The sequence below is a fragment of the Tribolium castaneum genome, chromosome 4 (assembly GCF_031307605.1).
Source record: "Tribolium castaneum strain GA2 chromosome 4, icTriCast1.1, whole genome shotgun sequence".
NCBI classification, from domain to species: Eukaryota; Metazoa; Arthropoda; class Insecta; order Coleoptera; family Tenebrionidae; genus Tribolium; species Tribolium castaneum.
The window spans coordinates 17,585,001-17,607,040 of NC_087397.1; the positions used below are offsets into that span (position 1 = coordinate 17,585,001).

General features: G+C 33.6%; 1 protein-coding gene across 1 annotated transcript in view; it reads right to left on the reverse strand.

Annotated features, from left to right (window-relative positions):
- LOC135265895 (matrix metalloproteinase-2-like) overlaps positions 1-6,621 on the reverse strand; it is a 7,221-nt gene extending 600 nt beyond the window's left edge. Inside the window, exons 1-2 of the mRNA XM_064356241.1 lie at positions 6,549-6,621; positions 1-766 (exon numbers count right to left, since the gene is read on the reverse strand). The exon at positions 1-766 is cut by the window's left edge and continues 600 nt beyond it. Coding sequence (XP_064212311.1) covers positions 1-766; positions 6,549-6,621 — 839 coding nt within the window. The remainder of the gene's footprint in view (positions 767-6,548) is intronic.
- Positions 6,622-22,040: the final 15,419 nt, after the last annotated feature.

The window sequence follows — 22,040 nt, forward strand, 5'->3', positions numbered from 1 at the left end:
TGAAAATTATCTGGTAAAAAAGTTAAATAATCTGTAATTAATTTTGGTTTATTATCATAGCTCATGTCTTTTAAATTAACAATCCAGACATATTTCTTGTAGAAAATATATAATTTATGATTTGCTGTTAAAAATGTGTTAATAGTTTCACTTAAGCTGCATAAATCAGGTAATGAATCAGTCTTTCTAGGAGTCAAAGTAATAGGTTTTTTAGTTGTGTTAGATGTAGTAGTTGTGGTAGTTGTAGTTGGTATTGATTCATATTTTAATCGTTCAGGTCTTCCATATAAATATTGAATTGCCCACATATCGTCTCGAGTTAATTTATCAATATCACCTTTATAATACGCGTACATAATTGAATTATTATTGGCAGAGTGCTCAATACCTAATGTATGTCCGATTTCGTGTAATAATACTGTACAAAAATTAGTTTGATCATCAGGTGTATTACTTGATTCACCAAAATACCAATTTTCTGATTTATCAAAATGAATTCCTAGACATTCATCATTATTTGGAAAGAAGCCATGTGCTAAGACATTACCTTTTCCGTCAAAACTGCTAGAACATATTCCTTTTTGACACCGTGAATTATGATTATGTTGAAACAGCGTATTAGAAAATGAAATAAGTATGTCCGGTTTAACACTATTGTACTCGCCTACGGCGCTGGGCTGGCTATGCCAGTACTCAAACTTTAAATTTGAAACAGATTCCCATTGATCAAAGGCTTTTTGTGCTAATTCTTTCATCTCGTTCGTAGCTAACGAAAAATACCATTTAAGATTTGTTTTATTCCATTTTTGATAATGAACTCTATAAGCTGTTGGATTATCTTTATTTCCACATCTCGGCTGTTTAATCAAATCAAGTGTTTCTTGATTTAATGTTCCATCAACAGGTAAACTGTAATATTCTTGAAATCTAATTAATGCTTCATTTATTTCTATTAATGATTCAGCATGCGAGGAGGCATTGCCAGGTTTTGTAGATACTGACGCGAAATAGCCAAATTGTTCTAAATAACTCTGAATCTTCGATTCATCGTAAGGCTTTGCTGAACTCTGAATCTTCGATTCATTCGTCCGAATATTAACATCATCTGAAGTTTTTACAGTAGCGAAAAATAGAAAAAGAATAATATAATATTTCATTTAATAGTGTAAATTTCGCTACGCTCATGAGGTCTCGCCCATTGGGCCTCGACTGGCGTTGCCAGGCTTCGTCCGAATTTAAACAAAAATCATCAATTACCATTTAAGTGGGCTTTTTCTAGGTATTTCTCTCTAGGAAAATAGTTAAAGTTACTGACAAATTCCTCTTCACGTAAATTTATTTCTTTTTCATTTATTTTATCAGCCATATATAAATGCAATAACTGTCGATAAAATTTATAAACCAACTTATATTCTTCAATTCTTTCTGATATTTTTAACCTCTTATCTAAGATTTCTATTACCCCTGCGCCAAGAGATAAACAAACTAGTGGAGGTAGTGCTAACGATGATAATCCCGATACACTAAATAATAATTTACTAATAGATAATCCGATTCCAATTTTATAAAAATATAAGTAACTTTTTCTGTATACATACAAGCGTTTTTGTAGATATGTTTCCATTTATAACATATAGATAATATATTTTTTTAATTACGTTCATGATGAATCTTTGATTCAGAATATTGAAATAGTAGTTTTCTCATTTAAACGACACGGTATCTGTTTAAAAGAATATAATATATCATAAAAATCTTTGCCTCTGTTGACATTAATTATCACATATATACAGTAATGACCACATAAAACAGAAGAATTCATTTGTAGCTGCGTGCTATTCCACGCAATATTTTTTCCACTTCTTAATAAATACTTTTTAATTTTTTCTGGTGGAGAAATACCAAAACTGTCAAAATATAAAATATGTCTTAAATATGGTTTGTTTATGTAACATACCCAGTGTGATCCATAACAATTAGAAGGTTGAAAATTAATTATGCCTGATTCATCTTTTCTAATTTTTTTTGGTAACATGTCAATTGCAAAAACACCTCGAAAATTTCGCGTAGCTTCCTGAGGCAAACCCGAATTCGTCTTCGACTCATGAAGTGTTTCACACGAATTTTTCTCATTTTTCATAATATCAGATATTTCTATATTACTTAACCCCTTTTTCCTATCAATTTTATTCCTTGTCCATATGTCTTCGTCTTTTTTGTGTTTTTTTTATCCTTTTTTATACCATCTCCAAAGGCTTTTTGTGCTAATTTAGTACCAGCATAACCAGCAGCACCTAACCCCAATGCTTTGGCTACAGCTAACGCTGCAGGAATTAAAGCAGGTAAAAATCCACCTATCTGTGTTGGAGAAAATTTGATATTACAATATTTTTTCTTTTCTTTTTTACACTTTTTAATTTCATCAATCTGATTTTCTCTTAATTTAATAGTATTATTAGGTCTTTCTGTTAAATCGAATCTTATATTACAATCTATTCTTTTTTCTTTACAACTTTGGAGTTTCTTTATTTGATTGGGTGATAAATATACTTTATAATCATTCATTTATTTAATTAAATAAAACCTCGTTCACTTCATTTCCAAATAAATCTTTTCATCTATGATATTCATATTTGCAATTCTTTGAGATTCAACTACGGCATACATATAGTAATTAACATTTTGATAATCTTTTAATGTCCAATTAACTTCTAGTTCAGATGATTTTGTTTTACTAAATAAATTTTCATCATTTTCTTTTGTTACGTCAAAAGCAACAACTAAATAGAGGTTACAAAAATCTTTATAGCTAACGCACGTACCTTCATCCAAATCTTTTTTATAATTACAAGAGAGGAAAGCGGCATACAAGCGTTGTAAATCCTCATTATTCACCTGATATTCATAAGTAGGATGTTGGGTACCATTGATTTTAATATTTATTCTTTCTAAATTCATATTATCAAAAATCATCATTGACTTGGTAAAATTATCGTTTCGTTCGGCTCTAGAAAAAACTATAAAAACTCTAGATATTTTATTTTGATTATTTACAACGCGCCAGTTTCCACTTCCAGAAGACCACAAATTACTACGGTAACAGTTAAGCGCATTCCATCCACAAAGAAAGTTAGATTTGCTAACTAATAATGAAGATAACATTTTTTCAGTTTCTAATGAGGGCTTAACTATTGGGATCCACAAACTAATATCAGATATTTCATAGTCATAATTTCCATCAACTTTAGCGTGTAATATATTTTTTACCCTATTTTTACGTAATTCGATACGAATTTTTCCATTCAAAACTTTGTTACAGTCTCGTACAAACCGGAAAATTTTAGATAAAGGTATAAATTTTGTAATAGTTTTTTCATCTTTTGTTAACAACCATCTCTCTAAATATCCTTTATTGAATGCAGAATTATTTGTGATTTTTGAAATAATAGTTTTTATATCAACGTCTAAATCTTTAAATTTTACCGATTTATCTTGTGCCTCATATTTGTATTGAGACGTATCTGCTGAATCTGCTGTGTCTGGATACCAACACAATTGTGATGCTGAAGTATCAGAAACATCTCCAGAAAATTCAATCAGATTTGAAATTAACGTAGCAACACCCACATAATTTGTTTCTTCTATTAATACCTCTTCATAGAATAGCCTCACATAGTCAAAATCATTTATCCCATTGTTTGATATAGTTGCATAATTATTTGGATTGTTTTTAATTTTAGATTTGACAAAAATATAAGCACCTGATAAATGTTTCCATCCACTTATATTAGTTTCGAGCGTATACTGTTCAAGTTCTTTCACATTGATATTACTTTCTCTTATTTCATTGTAAGTATAACTTTTTGTTGATTCATCGGTTACAGGCATTTCATCAATACGCCATAAATTGTCCACAACGCTTTCCATTTATTTAAATAAAAAGAAGCCTGGCAAAGCCAGTCAGAGGCGAAGCCGAAGTCTGATGAAATCAGCCCCAGAGCGTCCCTGAAAGGGACTACGGCTCCGCAGGCCAAAGGCGAAGTCTTTTAAGAAACTTAAGCATTCAACAGATTTTTAATGATATCCTTTGATTTTTTAGTTAATCGATTAGCTTTCCCCTTTTTTAATCCGTCGCCTCGTAAATGTTCATTCCACGATTTTTCTTTCATTTTGTTTAGAATAGGATTTATAATTTCTTCTTTATAAGTAGAAAAGGGCGGCGATTTTACGTATGTAGACGCTATATTTTTAAGCCCTGAAGTTACACCTTGAATGATATCTTCTTTATTATTTTTCCAAAAAGGTTTTAATATATTGCGATATAAAAAACCCAATGCTGGTATAGCAAATTTTTTTATAGATTGAAAAATATTTCCACCTCTAATATCTCTGTGATATTTAAGACCAAACCCATATTGTTTAGGAAATAATTGTTTTCTATGAACAACAAGTACCATTTATTCTACAGGAAAGAATAGCAATGACAATTACTGAATATCTAGAACAAAATTTAAACACTCTCCATTAAAATTTATCAATTGATTTAGCTGATTTGTAACAGAAATGCGAATATTAAATATATAATCCGTACGATTAATTGGTAAATATTTCGGATGCGTCGGTTCAATATTAATTAAAGATCTAGGTGAAATATTTGGGGTAAAAGCGTATATAACATCACTTTTGAGATTATTTTGATAACTAGATGAAACTAGGGAGCAGTGAATCAAGATTTGATCAATATCTTTGGTGATGTTACCAATTTTTGTTGCATAGTTTATTCCTTCTTTATATATTTTTTTATCAAATCCTAAAAGCTCATGTATCTTACCGTGGGAAAAGTCAATTTCATAGTCTTTGTCGCGTATAATTAGCATAAAACGATTAGTTGCATAATTTACATCAAAATTAAACGGGGGTGTTTCAAACGTTCCAAAATATTCATGGATATAATTATTTAATTCATTTTCATCGTACAAACCGTTTGGTAACTTTAATATTTTCCACTCCGATTCATTTCTATCGTGTTCTTCGTCTTCGACTCTGGACACGCCTTGCCTGTCTTTCTTGATTTCGTTATTTTTGAGTTCGGTCTGCGGAGCCTTTTTACCAGACTTGTATTCGCTTCGCTCATGAGGGCTTCGCCTAAATTTTATTTCGTTATTTTTATACTCTTCGGTAATGTTATCCCAACTATACCAGAGACTTGCTGTCTTTAAAGCAATTTCACCTTTTAATCCAGATAAATTAATAGGGTTTTCAGAATAACTTATTTCAAAATCATTTTCTTTAGATCTAATGTGTATTAGGCTCATTTATTCAGTTTAAAAAAGCCTGGCAAAAGTTCCCGAGGGAATCGAAAGATTCCGGAGGCGAAACCGAAGTGGACTAGTGCTCCGCATGTAGCGTAGAGAATATCCTTTTGTGATCTGATTTTTTTATGAGTTTCAGGTTTAACAATTTATCAAGTATTTCTACGCATTCATTATATACCTCGATTGAATCATTTCCCGCATTTTTTGACGCAATTAATAGATCAAGACGTTCTACCATTTCATTTGGATCTGAAAAAATCAGGCATGGCCTGCTGAAGACCGAAGGTCGAATCTGGCCGCTTCCTGTTTGCTTCTCATAGAAGGGAATTTTTCGAATATCTTCTAAAACACTTTTATATTTTTTCAACTGTGAATACACATATTGTAAATTATCAATTTTTTCTTGTTCTTGTGATTTCTTTGCGTTTGTAAGGTGCGCATTTAATGATTTCAATTTAGTTGATATTTCGGGTATCGTCGTATCAATTTTTGCATTTCGACTTCTAATGTCTAACGATAATAAATGTGAAGGTTTTTCAAATTTAAATTGTTTTTCAATAATATCAAAATTTAAATCTTTATTAGGATCTAAACTTATGGAGGAAGGTGATTTTGGTAATGGTAATAAATTCGCTGCGCTCATGAGGACTTTGTCCGAATTATCCGATTCGTTTACATCATCGCCTCCGGAATCTTTCGATTCCCTCGGGAACCTTTGGTGACCTTTGGCCTGGGGAACCTTTTCCTCAATTGCTAAAACAGTTTTTGGATTCGCTTCGCTCATAAGAATTTGTTGTGTAAATTCAGTAATATTATCAAGTTTGTCAGTTATAGGTTTTTGTAGTTTTTTAATTTCTTCCTTCGTTAAATGTTCTTTAAATTGTTTTAAATGAATCCTATTTTTAATTATTTCACGATTTTTTAAAATAGCGTCAATTATTTCACTTTTACTATTAGCGTTAGTCATTTATATAAAGTGAAAAGAAGATTCATCATGAAGGCATAGCCGAATATTCCGGGATAGGGATTCGAACCTTTTTTATATTTTTTTTATGGGGTTTGCCCTTTTTATCAATCCATACCAACTTTATTTTTGGAGTTAATCTTGCGCCAGGGACTCCTTGTTGGTTGTTTACAGAATTAATAAAAATAAGTGCAAAACATTCCCCGTTTTCATTCCGACTACAATCCGATCTATTCTTACAGCATCTCCTCTTTCACGACAGCTTATACCGTTTATAGGTATGTGTCTATCGAGGAGAATCATCGGCACGACCATCAGTCCTGAATCAACAGGACAGGTCATTGTTGTTCGATATTACTGTAAGTCATGAATAGATGGAAGAGTCCCAAAACCGAGAAATATTTTGAGAATATTTGGCAGCACTCAGTTGCTCGTCAATCTTCGTGGGTCCTCAATCTCTATGGCCACTCGAGATCTCACCAGTTCAGATTTAAGAACAACTGCATTCTCAATAAAAAAAGCGGCGATGGGAATCGAACTCAAAACCTTTTATTATCTGTCTAACTCTTTACTATCTGAGCTATTTATGTCGTGTCCATTATAATGTCTAATCAGCTACAATAATACATCAAACTGCGCAATATTACGAAATTTAAAAAAAAGTTGGATCCGCGGGGGTTCGAACCCGGGACCCCTTGGAGTGAAAGCAAACATCTTACCAACACGCCCATAATGGCTCTTCTGCAGTTGTTTTCGAATTAAAGATCTTATACTGTTTTAGATTAGTCTAACGCGAAACAAAGGGTGCGGAGCACAAGTCAAAGACGGTTCACAAGGGAATCAAAAGATTCCGGAGTCAAGGAATTTGCCCGCTATCGCGGTTTATCGTTAAGCGTGCGTATTTGTGTTACATAAATGAATACGTCTTTGCCTATTCATTTTATTAAAACCGATGAAAAAGAACATTACAACATTAATAAATTAGCTCCAAAATGGCCTTTTATATTAATAATTATAGGACGAAGCGGTTCTGGTAAAACAAATACTGTTGTCAATCTATTAAAATATTTATTTTTTGATACTTTTTATTTGTATGCAAAGGATTTAGAAGAACCTTATTATCAGTTATTACAAAATGTGTTTGATGATGAAAAAATTATTCGACCTGAAGAACCGATAATTGAATCACACTTTTCATCAGATATAGAAGACATAGTCCATGTAGACGAACTGGATAGAGATAAACAAAACTTGATTGTTGTTGATGATTTTGTAACTGAAAAAGATCAAAAAAAATTGATAGATTTAGCTATACGTGGAAGAAAAATGAATGCTTCGATGATCTATATAACGCAGGATTGGTATAGAGTACCAAAATCAATTCGTTTACAATGTAATTATCTTTCAATATTTCCATCATGTGATGGTAATGATATAAGCTTGATATTTAGAGAAAAAGGATTGGATAAGAAAGTCAAGGAATACTATGAAAATAACATTAATAATTTTGATTGCTTAACTATTGATTTCAAAAATCCTGAAATAAAATATAGAAAGAATTTTACACCAATAAATGACTGGCAGGTCGTCAAAGACGATGACATCTGAATACGTTCTTAGAAAAAATAGACAAAAAGGTGGAAAATCAACAAGAGGACCACCTGGTATAGGGTTTAATTTAACAGAAAATGGCGATTATGATATCACAGGACACAAATTAGTTAATGTAAAACAACCAGAAAATCCTGGCGATGCTGTTAATTTACAATATTTAGCGTCAGCAAACGATAATATGATCAAAAAAGATGATTCAGAAACCGTTTTAAAAATGGTTAAACCTGAACTCAGTAACATGATCAAAAAAGATGATTCAGAAAGCGTTTTAAAAATTGTTAAGCCGGAACTCAGTAATATGATCAGAAAAGATGATTCAGAGAGTATTTTAAAAATCGTTAAACCTGAACTCAGTAATATGATCAAAAAAGATGATTCAGAAAGCGTTTTAAAAATTGTTAAGCCGGAAGTCAGTAATATGATTAGAAAAGATGATTCTCAAAGTATTTTAAAAATCGTTAAACCTGAACTCAGTAATATGATCAAAAAAGATGATTCAGAAAGCGTTTTAAAAATTGTTAAGCCGGAACTCAGTAATATGATTAGAAAAGATGATTCAGAAAGTATTTTAAAAATTGTTAAACCTGAACTGAATAATATGATCAAAAAAGAAAAACGATATATTGATATTGGTAATAGAAGATTAGTTAAAACTGCTGATGCAATTGATAAGTATGATGTTGTCAATAAAGGGCAACTAGATATTTACGGAGAAAGGTTAATCAATTTGGAAACTGAATTCATGAAAAAAATTCATTATTCTTTTTTACAATTTGTAGGAAAAATTCGTTTTGTTAAAGAAGTTCATGGACAAAAGGCTGTTACTTTGCTTGACTTTTCTTTTGATGGTGAACTATTTCTTAGAATACCAATGAATGTGGAAGTTATAAAATTCTACTCAACGGCTAATTTGAAAGATTTGGATATTAGTAGTAATAAAGGAACAATAGATCTTTCAAAACCCTTTACTGTTAAAGAATTTGATCTTCTATCTTTTAGAATAAAAAAAGAAAAGGTAAACACAGATGAAAATCTAGGTGGTTATAACGATAATAAACCTTATCTATTAAGAATTCCAATTTTTTTTTATATGCTAGTTAAGTTTTCGGTATAAAATTATGAAGATTTTTTTAATATATAAATGAGTGACTTAAAAAACAAACTAAACAGTTGTGGATATTCTTTAGAATATAAAAAACTTGTTGACTTGGAAATTAATACACCCTATTCAGTGACAAATTTCGAAAATGTTAATACACAATATGGAAGTAAATTAGGTGTTATTTTGAATAATAAGATTAAAGTAATTTTACCAGATAGATTTAAAAATATGTCCGTCAATTTTTATTATCCAGATTCGTTAAATATGATTTGCTTGATTGGATCCGAGCGTTTCTATCAAATCGAAACTATTGTGTAAAAGTCTGTGTGTAAATGAAACTCGGAATTCACCCAAAAACTAATTTATTAGCAAATTAGATTCAACAACGACATTGACACTGCCACAGTGTCCTTCCAACTAACTAGGCGTTGCCCGTACGCGCCTCACGCGTCATCATTTCCCGCCAATTTCACCAGCAGCGCCCCCTTCACTTAACAGTCGGCCACGCTTCCGTGTTCCACGTCCTCGGGGAACCACCGGTGTTTCTAAAACAAGTAATTAACCAATACCATGTATCCGAGCCGTAGTATACATCTACAGCCCGAGTCCCACTTAAGAACTATTTATAAACAACCTGAAAATAATCATAATCGTGTTTCTCACGTTGAGAATGAATCTGAAAATAATCATAATCGTGTTTCTCACGTTGAGAATGAATCTGAAAATAATCATAATCGTGTTTCTCACGTTGAGAATTAATTAAGAACAACAATAAGAACACCAACAACAACAACAATAAGAACACCAACAACAACAACAATAAGAACACCAACACCAACAAGATCAGTAACCTCAAGAATAAGTAGAAGAACAATAACAAGAACAAGAACAATAACAACAACAACAAATCATTAACTCATGAGTTTCAACGTAAAGCGCTTAAAAACAACATTTGGGCCCAAAATCGTGAGTTCACGTTGAACTTCACTCAGCTTCACAGCGAACTCAGTCATTCGTCACTGACATCGCCTATTGTTTCGTCTCCACTCGTCGTGGCGACAACGTAATGTCTCAATTTGTCCACTGAGTGAACACCCTCATATCGTTTTTGGGAACGCGTCGCCCCCGGCATGTCCGTCACGACATACCTATCGTAGTCGAGCACTTTCTGAATTCGGTACGGTCCCGAATATTTAGGTAACAGCTTCCGACTTTTGCCCTCGTTTGAAGCTCGCGTGGTGCGTACCAACACGAGATCACCTACATTAAATCTCTTTGGGGCACAGCGTCGCTTGTCATAACGCTCTTTTTGCTTCTGCTGTTCCTTTTCGACACGCTGAGCAACGTCTGCTCGTGTCCGTGGCAAATCACCATCATGAACACCCTCTGTCACCACGTTGGTGAGGATTGAGTCATTAGCATGTCGAGGTGTATACCCCAACAACAATTCGTATGGACTTTTGCCCGTAGTCGAATTCGGCGTAGAATTAATACCCCAACTAATTCTACTCACAAAGTCATCCCATTTCTCTTCTTCTCTCGAGCTAGCAGCAAGCTGAGATAAAATCGTACGATTTAATCGCTCCACCTGGCCATTAGCCCGTGGTGTGGCAGTCGCGGTTAGTACTAATTTAACGTTTAAATCGGTACAATGTGTCTTAAACTTTTTGCTAGAAAAACAAGCCCCACGATCGGCTATTATACGTTTAGGTACACCAAACATTCCTGTAAGAGAAGCTAAAAATGATAAAACAGGGCCCACCTTAGTATTAGGCACGGCCCTGAGAAAGACAAATTTAGTAAATGCATCGATAATAGCTAAAAGATAAGAATTATGTGATTTGCTCTTTACAAATGGTCCCAAATGATCCATGTGCAATGTGTCAAATGGTTGCGAATTCTTAGGTATGGGATTCAAAAATCCTGGCTGTTTTCCTCCGGCTTCCTTATTGTAGAGACACTCCAAGCAGCTAGAAATATATTTATGAACATACCTCCGCATTGAAGGAAACCAATAAGATTTCGACACAGATGCCAAAGTTTTCTCATTCGATGAATGGCCAATTCCATCGTGGTGTGCTAATAAAATCTGGCGTCTTACCGCTTTTGGTACGACCCATTTTAATCCTGACTCAGTCTGTTTGAATACTCGACCATCTTTTAGTTTATACTCTTTGTGAATGGCACGCTCTTCAGCGTTAGTCGGTGATTTTTCCAATATTTCCTTCAACAATGCGCATCTCGCATCCTTCATTTGAACAGCTAAAATCCAATCATCATCGTTAACATTAATATGCAAGACTTCCACTGAAGGCTCCGAAGGATCTAATACCGGATTTCTACTCAAAGCGTCAACGTGATTCATTTTACTGCCAGGTCTGTATTCTACAGTAAAGTCGAACTCAGAAGTCAACAACCACCATCTCCCAATTCGTGGAATCAAATCTCTCTTGGTAAGGGTTGTTCGTAAAGCATTACAGTCTGTGATCACCTTGAATTGAAGCCCCAACAAGTATACTCGATAATGTTTGAGAGAACAGACCACCGCTAGCGTTTCTAGCTCGTACGAGTGGTACCTTTGTTCCTCTTTGGTCGTCTGTCGGCTGAAAAACATAACTGGACGCAAAGATCCATCACCTTGTCGTTGCAACAGAATGCCACCAATTCCAACTTTAGAAGCGTCAGTGTGTAACTCCGTTTCAGCTTCCGTGTCGTAAATTGCAAGAACTGGTCTGCTCGTCAAGATGTCTTTTAAAGTCTGAAAAGCCCGCTCTTGTGCTTCTTCCCAAACAAATGCACTGCCTTTCTTTAGGAGACTCGTCAAACTACTTGCTATTGTTGCGTAATCTTTCACGTACTTTCGAAAGTACCCACACAAACCTAAGAATTGCCTAAGTTTGTGTACGTCTGTTGGTTTGGGAAAAGCTGTCACCGCTTTGATTTTTGTCTCGCCTGGCTTAATGCCTTCCGCACTGATCTCATGCCCTAAATACTCTATTTGACTTCCAAAGAAGCAACATTTACTCAGCTTTAGAGTCAATCCGAACTGTCGAAGCAATTGAAACACCGTTCGTAAATTGTTAAGACCTGTTTCAAAGTCTTTGGAAGGTATCAGAAGATCATCTATGTAACAAAAAGCGGTCTGAAACCGTAATGGACCCAACACCTTATTCATAGCTCGCTGAAACACTGCCGGAGCGTTGGCTAGACCAAAAGGCATGCGGACAAACTCGTAATGCCCATCAGGCGTAACAAATGCTGTCTTTGGAATCGATTCGGTGGCCATTGGGATCTGATAGTACCCACTCGCGAGATCTAGTGTGGTGAAAAACTTTGCACCGTTTAGTTTATCCAAATGTTCGTCTACTCGTGGTAACGGAAAGCGATCTTTGATTGTTTTCGAATTTAATTGCCGATAATCAACACACATACGGTGTTGCCCATCTTTCTTCCGCACCAACAGTATGGGACTCGAATATGGCGAGTCTGATTCTCGTATGACTCCGCTACCTAACAAGTCATTTACTATGTCTCGAACAATTCTTCTTTCATGATGCGATAACCGATAAGGACGATAAACTACAGGTTTATCATCAGTCAAAGTTATCTTCATTTCTGCCGCAGTTGTGGCACCTATTTCCGCTACATTTCGTGCAAAACAATCTCGAAATTCGTTAACGAGTTGTAACAATTGCTCGAACTGAGCCGGGTCTAGATTCTTATTGACTTGTGTAAGAAGTTCCCACCGTTGAAAACTCTTTACCTCAACCTTCCCCACAGAAAACACACTCACCGTCGTAACTGTCCTTTCCTGCTCGCAAGGCTCAGCTCTCGCAACGATTTGCGCCTTTCGATAGACCAGATCTTGGTGCGATAGATTGCGAACGGTCACTAGGCCTCCATCACATGTGACACACCGATGAACAACGTGTTCGAACCCTGGTCTCGGACGTTGACACCCTTCAACGTAATAAGCTCCTTTCCACCCATCGTCTTTTGCCTTGATTCGTATGCAACCAATGGATTGAGGAGGGATCACTGTTTCCTCTTCCGCCCAAAGTGCAACTTTTCGTGTCGGAAGTTGGCCTAGAAATGCTTGGATCGATTCGTTGTTTCCGTCAACTACTCTCACAGCTTCCTCATTTGCTATAATCGTATTAGCACCCGCATTCAGGAAGGTCTGTCCCACTATGACAGGCACACGTTGTGCACTGTCTTCGACGATCAAAGCTTTTACGTTTGCCTTGACAAGATCCACTTCTAGCTCTACTTCGACTTCCCCATGCACTTTGGTGATTCCCTGGCCATAACCACGAATCAAATGTAAACTTGGCTGCCACATCAGTCCCAATTCTCCAGCAACACTTTGCTTGACAAGGACCGGTTCAGCTCCTGAGTCAATGTAAGCTCGCGTCGGCTTACCATTGACCTTAATGTCTATGTAATAATTCTTATTATTACTTGCGTCAGCTACACTTGTCGTTAGTGCCTGCTTAGACATGTTTTCTTTTACTAAGTTACCACGTCGGCTAAGCATCCACATGTCCAATGCGACCACATTTCTTGCACTCAATTCTTGGTTTCGGGCACTTTGTCGCAACATGTCCTCGATTACGACAATTGTAACACCGAACTGACGAATACAGTTTTTGTGTTTCGACTCGACTTGGAAGGAACCTCCTCCTTTCCCGAGGCGCCTGCTTTGCGAGCGTATCCCGCTTGTCACCTTCGGATCTCAGAGTCGACAAATACTCAGCGTACAAGCTTTCGGGTGTAACGTAACGCCCTGCTCTAGCCCCATTTCTGAGAGTCACGTCAGTCATTCCATCAATAAGACAGGAGACTGCATTCGTTCCTGTTATGTCACAAGCGAAGTGTGGAAGCATAATCGTGGTGATCGGGGAAGGTGGCTTGTAACAAACGTTTCCATTCATCCCAGCTCCGGTCATATGCTGAGGGATCGAGATTGTCGTACCACTCCTTGGCCAACCCCTTGAGTCGACTTATCATGCCATAAATCGTTGTACGTTCGTCCCAACCGTTCACGAGAGCCAACTGGTCAATTTTATGCAACCACTTAGTGGTACTAAAATTGGGGTTTCCTGGAGCGAATTCAGGAATCAAGTCACTTTTAATGCCAACTTGTCCTGATGTGTGCTCAAAATTACGGTTTAGCAAACGTCGATTCAAGTTTTCCACAAGTTGCTCAAGTCTCGCGATTCTAGCGGACTCGGCCGAAACTGGGGGTGAATTTACTGTAGTGGAGACCCCAGGCGCGGACCTTTTCGGCCGTGGCTCATCGTCACTTGAGTCCGAGTCGTCCGAGTCCACATTTCCTCGGTACCTGTGACGCCCCATTGCGAAAATCTCACCAGAAAACTTTTCGCGCCTTTTGTGCCACACCCAAATGAAAATTGACAGCGTGTGGTTGCGTAACTCCTAGAACTCGTCAGAAATCAGAAAAACCAGATAAATTCGGCTAGCACCCGATTGATTTGTTCGATTTCAAGTCGTAAAACAAAATTTTGTTACGAATGAAACGGTACAGATTCCCAAAACTTCAATTTTTGGCCCTTGCCTTGGCGACCCACAAATTCCTCACAAAATCACCACAATTCACCACTCTCTATCGGAAACGATTATTTGAGCAATATCCTACCGCTGCTCTGTAAATGAAACTCGGAATTCACCCAAAAACTAATTTATTAGCAAATTAGATTCAACAACGACATTGACACTGCCACAGTGTCCTTCCAACTAACTAGGCGTTGCCCGTACGCGCCTCACGCGTCATCATTTCCCGCCAATTTCACCAGCAGCGCCCCCTTCACTTAACATGTGGTAAATTTTCGTACTCTAAACCAGTATTAAGTGGGGTCCCACAGGGATCAGTTCTTGGACCAATTTTATTCTTGTTATATACAGCAGATTTATTGTTTTCACTGGACAGCTATTCAGCATATGCGGATGATATTAAGTTATTTGCTAACCCACTTGTCACGGACTTGCAAGACCAACTTAATTTAATCTTCCAATGGAGCGAGAAGTGGCAAATACCACTAAATATTGCAAAATGCTGTGTACTTCAGTGTGGCCACAACAACCCAAAGTACCTTTACCATATAAATGGCACACTCCTGAGTGTAAAAACCTCAACCAAAGATCTAGGGGTCATTGTAAATGATAAGTTAGGATGGTCAGAGCAATGTCTAGCATCAGTGGGTCGAGCGCGTAAAATGTTTTATTTGCTAAAGCATGTTTTTCCAAATCCTTCAGTCAGTTTTATTTCAAAGGTGTACATCACTTACATAAGGCCGCATTTGGAATTTGCCATTCCAGTCTGGAGACCTTATTTGTTAAAGGATATTGATTTGCTGGAAAGAACTCAGCACCTGGTAACTAGATGGACACACTGTTTAAGACAAGTTTCATATGAACAACGTCTTGAAATACTCAAAATACCAGATCTACGTGCTCGTCAAAACAGGGCAGATGCAATTCAAATTTTTCGGCTTACTCATGGTTTATTTCCTGGAGTAACACGCAATTTCTTGCAAATTCAATATCATGACAGACTTAGAGGTCATTCTTATAAGCTGAAAAAAGAACCATTTAAGACTACCGTTAGAAAGAATTATTTGACAAATCGTGCATTTGATATATGGAATGGCTTGCCTGATAACGTTGTTGCAGCTGTTACTGTTTCTTCCTTCAAGAATCAATATGACACATTACAATAATTAACATTAACCTTTATTAATTAACTAATTTAACTGTAGATTAAAATTGTATTTCATTTTTCATTATTCAATGGTGTTTCATTTAACACGAAACCGTATTTCTTGATATTTTGCTATAAAGGTGTTAACCTCAGCAAAGAATCTATGTTAATAATAATAATAATAATAATAATAATAAAGGAAAGAAGGAAATTACAAATAATAGATCAATTCATGAGATTGTGTTTGTTGATTCCGACGCAGGCGATGCGAAACACTAGTCCGCTTTCTTTAAATCTTTTTAATAAAAATTCTTTGAAATTATCAATTGTTAATAGTATCCAACGTGTATGCGATTCATTGTTTTTTAAAACCCCGTTCTGACAAAAGTTGCCTTTCGTCTATAAATTATGGTAACTAAATGGATTATTGCAAAAAATGTAAAAAACAAACTAAAAGTATTGGTGAACCAAAGTTTGTAAAAAGGAGAAGAATATCTACTTGCAGAATTTGTCAATCAGAGAAAAATAATTTTTCTAAATCACCAGAAGATATTTTAATTTTTGAACTATTTAAATCCGCTAGGAAAAAATATCCAACACGTCGCTTTCAACACAAAGGTATTGACGATACTTGGCAAATAGATATTTATGTTTTTTATAGACCAAAAGGAAAAGCAGAAGATCCAAGCTATTCTTTAAGAACAAAGACAGAGTCGAAGACGAAGCCGAATGATTTTAATAAATTTAAAAAGATCAATAACGGTTTTATCTATATTCTAGTCGCTGAAGACACCTTTTCTAAATTTGTATGGGTAGAACCTTTAAAAACTAAATCAGGATTAGAAGTAGCTAACGCGTTTTTAAAAATCATACAACAAGCGATTAAAGATAAACACAATCCACCGAAAAATTTACATGCTGATAGAGGAAAAGAGTTTTATAATAAAGATATGAGAATCGTTTTAAATAAGTACAATATCAATCTTTATAGTACTGGAACAAAAAATAAAGCTTTCTTTGTTGAGAGGTTCAACCGTACTTTAGGAAATAAATTCAAGCCAATATTGTATGACAGTTCGCCGAAGGCTCACGAGTTGGCTCCGCCAAGGAGTTTTAATTGGCTTTCGTTACTTCCAAAAATTATAAAATCTTATAACAATTGTTATCATTCTACGATTAAAATGAAACCAAAAGATGTTAATAAAGAAAATGAAAGGCAGTTATTAGAAACCGTATATATGATTACATTAACAAATAAAAAACCAAAATTTGAAGTTGGTGATAGAATTAGATTGTCTAATATGGTTGATATTTTTCGTAACAAATTAAAAACAAACTGGACTGAAGAAATATTCACAGTTGTAGAAAAACGCGTATATAATGTTTGGATTTATTTTGTTTCTGATCTTAACGGTGAAAAAATTAAAGAGGGGATATACGAAGAAGAAATGCAATTAACATTATTATAAGAATTATTGAAATAATACAAATAAAAATAAATATAATTTTTTTCTTTTCTTTTTTTAATTCCACAATCTTTAAGTTTGCCTTGATTAATAAATTCGCTGTGTTCATCGTCGTCTTCGACACTGGACTGGCCTTGCTCTGTTAAGGTATAATCTTTTTTAATTATTATATTTATCTTTTGTTTAGCTGACTGTTCCCTTTTGGTATTATGAGCCATTTATTATGAAATAATATCTTTCTAATAAATGGAGAATAAAGACTGGCAATGCCAGCCCAAAGGTCACCAAAGGTTCCCGAGGGAATCAAAAGATTCCGGAGGCAAGGCCGAAGATTGTCAGATTGATCATGAACAAACATCTGAGAATAATGAGTCGTTATTAAGAAAATGTTCCATTTGTAAAACCATAAAATCTCATTCAAATTTTGTTAAAAGTAAAAATCAGAAATGTGGAATCGGATACATTTGTTATGACTGTAAAAAAAGACAAAATGATAAATTTACTTGTAATATATGTTTTATGGATGTCCCGATACGATATAAAAAAAGACATTTCAAAAAAATATGGCATGAAAAATTAGAAAAATATATTAACGGATTAAAAGAACAATCACATCCATAAATGTTTTTGAATAATTTTTTCTCTAATAAATGGAGCTCTCGAAAGATCAGCTTCGTAAAATGACCCTTGAGGAAATTATAAAACTTACTAATGGTGATTTAAAAAAAGTGGGCAACATAATTGAACAAATTAATAAAGAAAGTTCGTCTTCGAGTTCGACGAAGTCTCACGATGAATCAAAGATTCAGAGTTCAGATAAGAGTTCATCTTTGACACATGAGTCGTCCTCGATGGATAAATATTTTTTAACACCACAATCAAATAATGAGATTGTGCTAAATAAACTAAGTTTAAAAAAAATAAAAACCATCGCAAAAAAGATGGGGTTAAAAAACTATTCGCAATATAACTCAAAGACTAAATTAGATCTTATACAATTAATTCTAAAAGAAGAGCTCATCAATGCAGGCGATTGGTTTAATAAATTAAATAGACTCAATATTAAAAAATTAAAATCAATTGCTGAAAAACTAGGTGTAAAGATAAAGCAAAATAGTAAAAAGACAGCTCTAGTGAATCGAATTTCAGATAATGTAAACAATGAAACTTTAAATACTCTTCTCAACGAAATCGGGTCGTCAAGATTAGAGGAAATATTAGAGGAAACCATGTCAAAAAACGAATCGACTCAGAATACGTCTTTGACTAGTGCTTCGCATACAACTATAAAAGAATTAAGAAAAATTGCCAAAGAAAAGAGTATCAAAGGTTACTCAAAAATGAAGAAGGCAGAATTATTACAAAAAATTGAAGAAATGGAGCCTTTTGCGTTCGAAGATAGTTATTTTAAAGAGTTTTCAAAAAAATCTAAAATTAAAATAATAGAAACAAATGCTGAATACACCAAAAGATGGAGGAAACATAAAGTTTACTATAAAGTTATATTATTGAAAGCCGAAGAGGAAGATTCACCCAAGTCTGATCTTTCAGACATAATAATGAAAAAAATAACTGTCATTAGAGAGGGTTTAAATGAAATGATTAAAATAGTAAAAGAGAAAACAAATTTCAAAGAAGGAGATTTAATGAATATAGTGGTTAATCATCCTGATCTTTGGAATCCTATTTCCACAGGGTTATCAAGAACTTCTGATATTGACAATTTATTAAACAAAATTCAGAGTATCTTAACTTCAAATCAAGATTTAGATATATACGGTTGTACATTTTATACTGAAGTAGTTAATATGCCTAGAGGTGCTACTAATGCGAAAAGATTGCTAAATATAGCAGAAGACTCACGAACAAAAAAAAGCATAACACCGATAAAAAACAAAGATAATTTATGTTGCCCAAGAGCTGTTATTGTTGGATTAACTTATCATACAAATATTATACTTGGTAGAGAATATGATCATAATGATATAAGATACATAAGAAAGGGAAGAAATTTACAAACTACTTTAGCTCAAGAACTATGTAATCAGCTTAAAGAATATAATGAAGAATATTTTACTTTACGTGATATTGCAAATATAGAAAAAGTATTAAATATTCAAATAAAAGTTATAGCTGCCGAATGTTTTAATCAAGTAATTTATTCGGGGGCTGAGAAAGAAGTAAAAGTATATTTATATAAGAATGGTAATCATTTTGATACAATCAATAGTATGACAGCTTTCTATGGTCAATCGTATTATTGTGAAAAATGTGATAAGCCGTATCAACATAAAGATAATCATAAATGTAAAAAAGGAAATAAAATATGCATATTATGCTTAAAATCTAAACACAAAGAAGAGTCTAAACAAAGAATATATTGTGAAAAATGTAATAGATATTGTTTTAATCAAGAATGTTTAGAAAATCATTCAGAAGTATGTGGCAGTATTTATAAATGCTTGGGTTGTAATAAATTACTCAAGAGACTTGATAAAATGGTTGACGAAGGTAAAAAAATGATTGAAGAAGGAAATAAAATGATTGAAGAAGGAAAAAACATGATGGAAATTTATATAATTGACGAAGGAATTGATACCATGACGCGTCTTGCAAATATTAGCAAAGGAAATAAAATAATTGAAGAAGGTAATAAAATGATTGAAGAAGGTAACAAAATGGCTAGTAAAGAACACAAATGTGAATGGGAAAAATGTAGAAATTGTTATAAAGAAGTAGAAATATTAAAACATAAATGTTATATGCAATGGAGACGGCAAAAAGGCGGAATATGTGAGACAATAATGAAAGACGGTGATAAAAAATATAAAGTAAAAGGTTGTCAAAATTGTGATAGAAAAGGCTGCACTGTAACATACGACGCTTTTCGTGATAAAACAAACAAATATCCTGATAAAACAACCGAAAGAATAAAATATCACATTTATCAATGTAAAGATTGTAAAAATTGTGTTAATAAACCGTTGAATGATGAAGAACCGTTTAAATGCGTTAAATGCGGTTCTAAATACCATACAACTAAATGTTCTTATACAGAAAAATATTTATTCTTTGATTATGAAGCGATGCAAGAAACAGGCAAACATATCGCTAATTTAGTTATATCTCACGATTTTAGCGGAAATGTTAATTCTTTCGAAACCAACGAAGATTTTTGCAAATGGTTAATTTCTAGAGATCATAAAGGATATACAGCTATCGCACATTATTCTAAAGGTTATGATTCTTACTTTATTTTAAAACATTGCGTTGAAAATGGTATTAAACCTTTCTGCGTATATAACGGATCTAAAATAATGTTAATGGAAATAAAATCAATTAATTTAAGAATTATTGATAGTAGTAATTTTGTTCAAGGACCTTTAAAAAATTTCCCTAAAACATTCGGTCTAAAAGAACTTAAAAAAGGATATTTTCCACATTTCTTCAATACAACGGAAAATCAGAACTATATTGGAAAAATACCTGATACAAAATACTATGGTGTTAATTCTATGAAACCAAAAGAAAGGGAAGAGTTTTTAGAATGGCATAAACAAAAAAGAAAAGAAAATTATTTGTTTGATTTTAAAAAAGAACTTTATGATTATTGTAATTCTGATGTTGATATATTAAGAAGAGGATGTCTTGAATTAAGAAATCAGTTTCTAGAAATTGCTAATATAGATCCTTTTAGATATATTACTATTGCAGGTGTTTGCTTGGCGATATATAGATCAAAATATATTAAGAAAGATACAATAGCTGTTGCAAACGCTTAATTAAGGTGACAGTTTTTTGGTTTCTTGCTTATATCTCGAAAACAGTTACTCCTATCAATTTTTATCTTTTTTTAAAAATTAAAGCTGATAAAATTTCCTACAAAATAGTTATTTGCATTTTTCTTGTAGGACCAACCATAAGCGAGTTATAGAGTTGGATGTAAATAATATTTAACAAAAATTTGCTTTAAAATAAAATGTTTGAAAAACAAAAATTAAACTAAATTAATTGTGTCTAACACTTTAGTAGAGGAAAAAGGAGAAGACATAAAAGTCACTAAAGGTTTCAGAGTCGTCTTTAGTCGTCATATTAATAACAATAACATTAATAATAATAATACTAATAGTACTAAATTTGCTTACATGCAAACGCTTAATTAAGGTAACAGTTTCTTGGTTTCTTGCTTATATCTCGAAAACAGTTACTTATATCAATTTTTATCTTTTTACTAAAATTAAAGCTGATAAAATTTCCTACAAAATAGTTAATTGCATTTTTCATGTAAGACTAACCATAAGCGAGATATAAGTTTAAAAATTATTAATATTTAAAAAAAAAGTGCTTTAACAGAAAATGTCTTGTGATTTAAAATACACTTAATTTATTGGGTCCAATACTTTATTAGAAGAAAAAGGAGGTGACATAAAAGTCGCTGAAGTCTTCAGAGTCGTTTTTAAATGCTGCATTTTCGTCTTTGTCTCAAACATTGAAAACTGAATTACATTTTTGTTCAGTAACTGTAACAGTTTTCACTTTGGTTTTTTGCTTATATCTCGAAAACAATTACTTTTATCAATTTTTATTTTTTTTTTAAATTAAAGCTGATAAAATTTCCTACAAAATAGTTATTTGCATTTCTTTTGTAAGACCAACCATAAGCGAGTTATAGAGTTGGATATAAATAATCTTTAACAAAAATTTGCTTTAAAATAAAATGTTTGAAAAACCGAAATTAAACTAAATTAATTGAGTCTAACACTTTAGTATAGGAAAAAGGAGAAGACATAAAAGTCACCAAAGTCTTCAGAGTCGTTTTTAGTCGTCATATTAATAACAATAACATTAATAATAATAA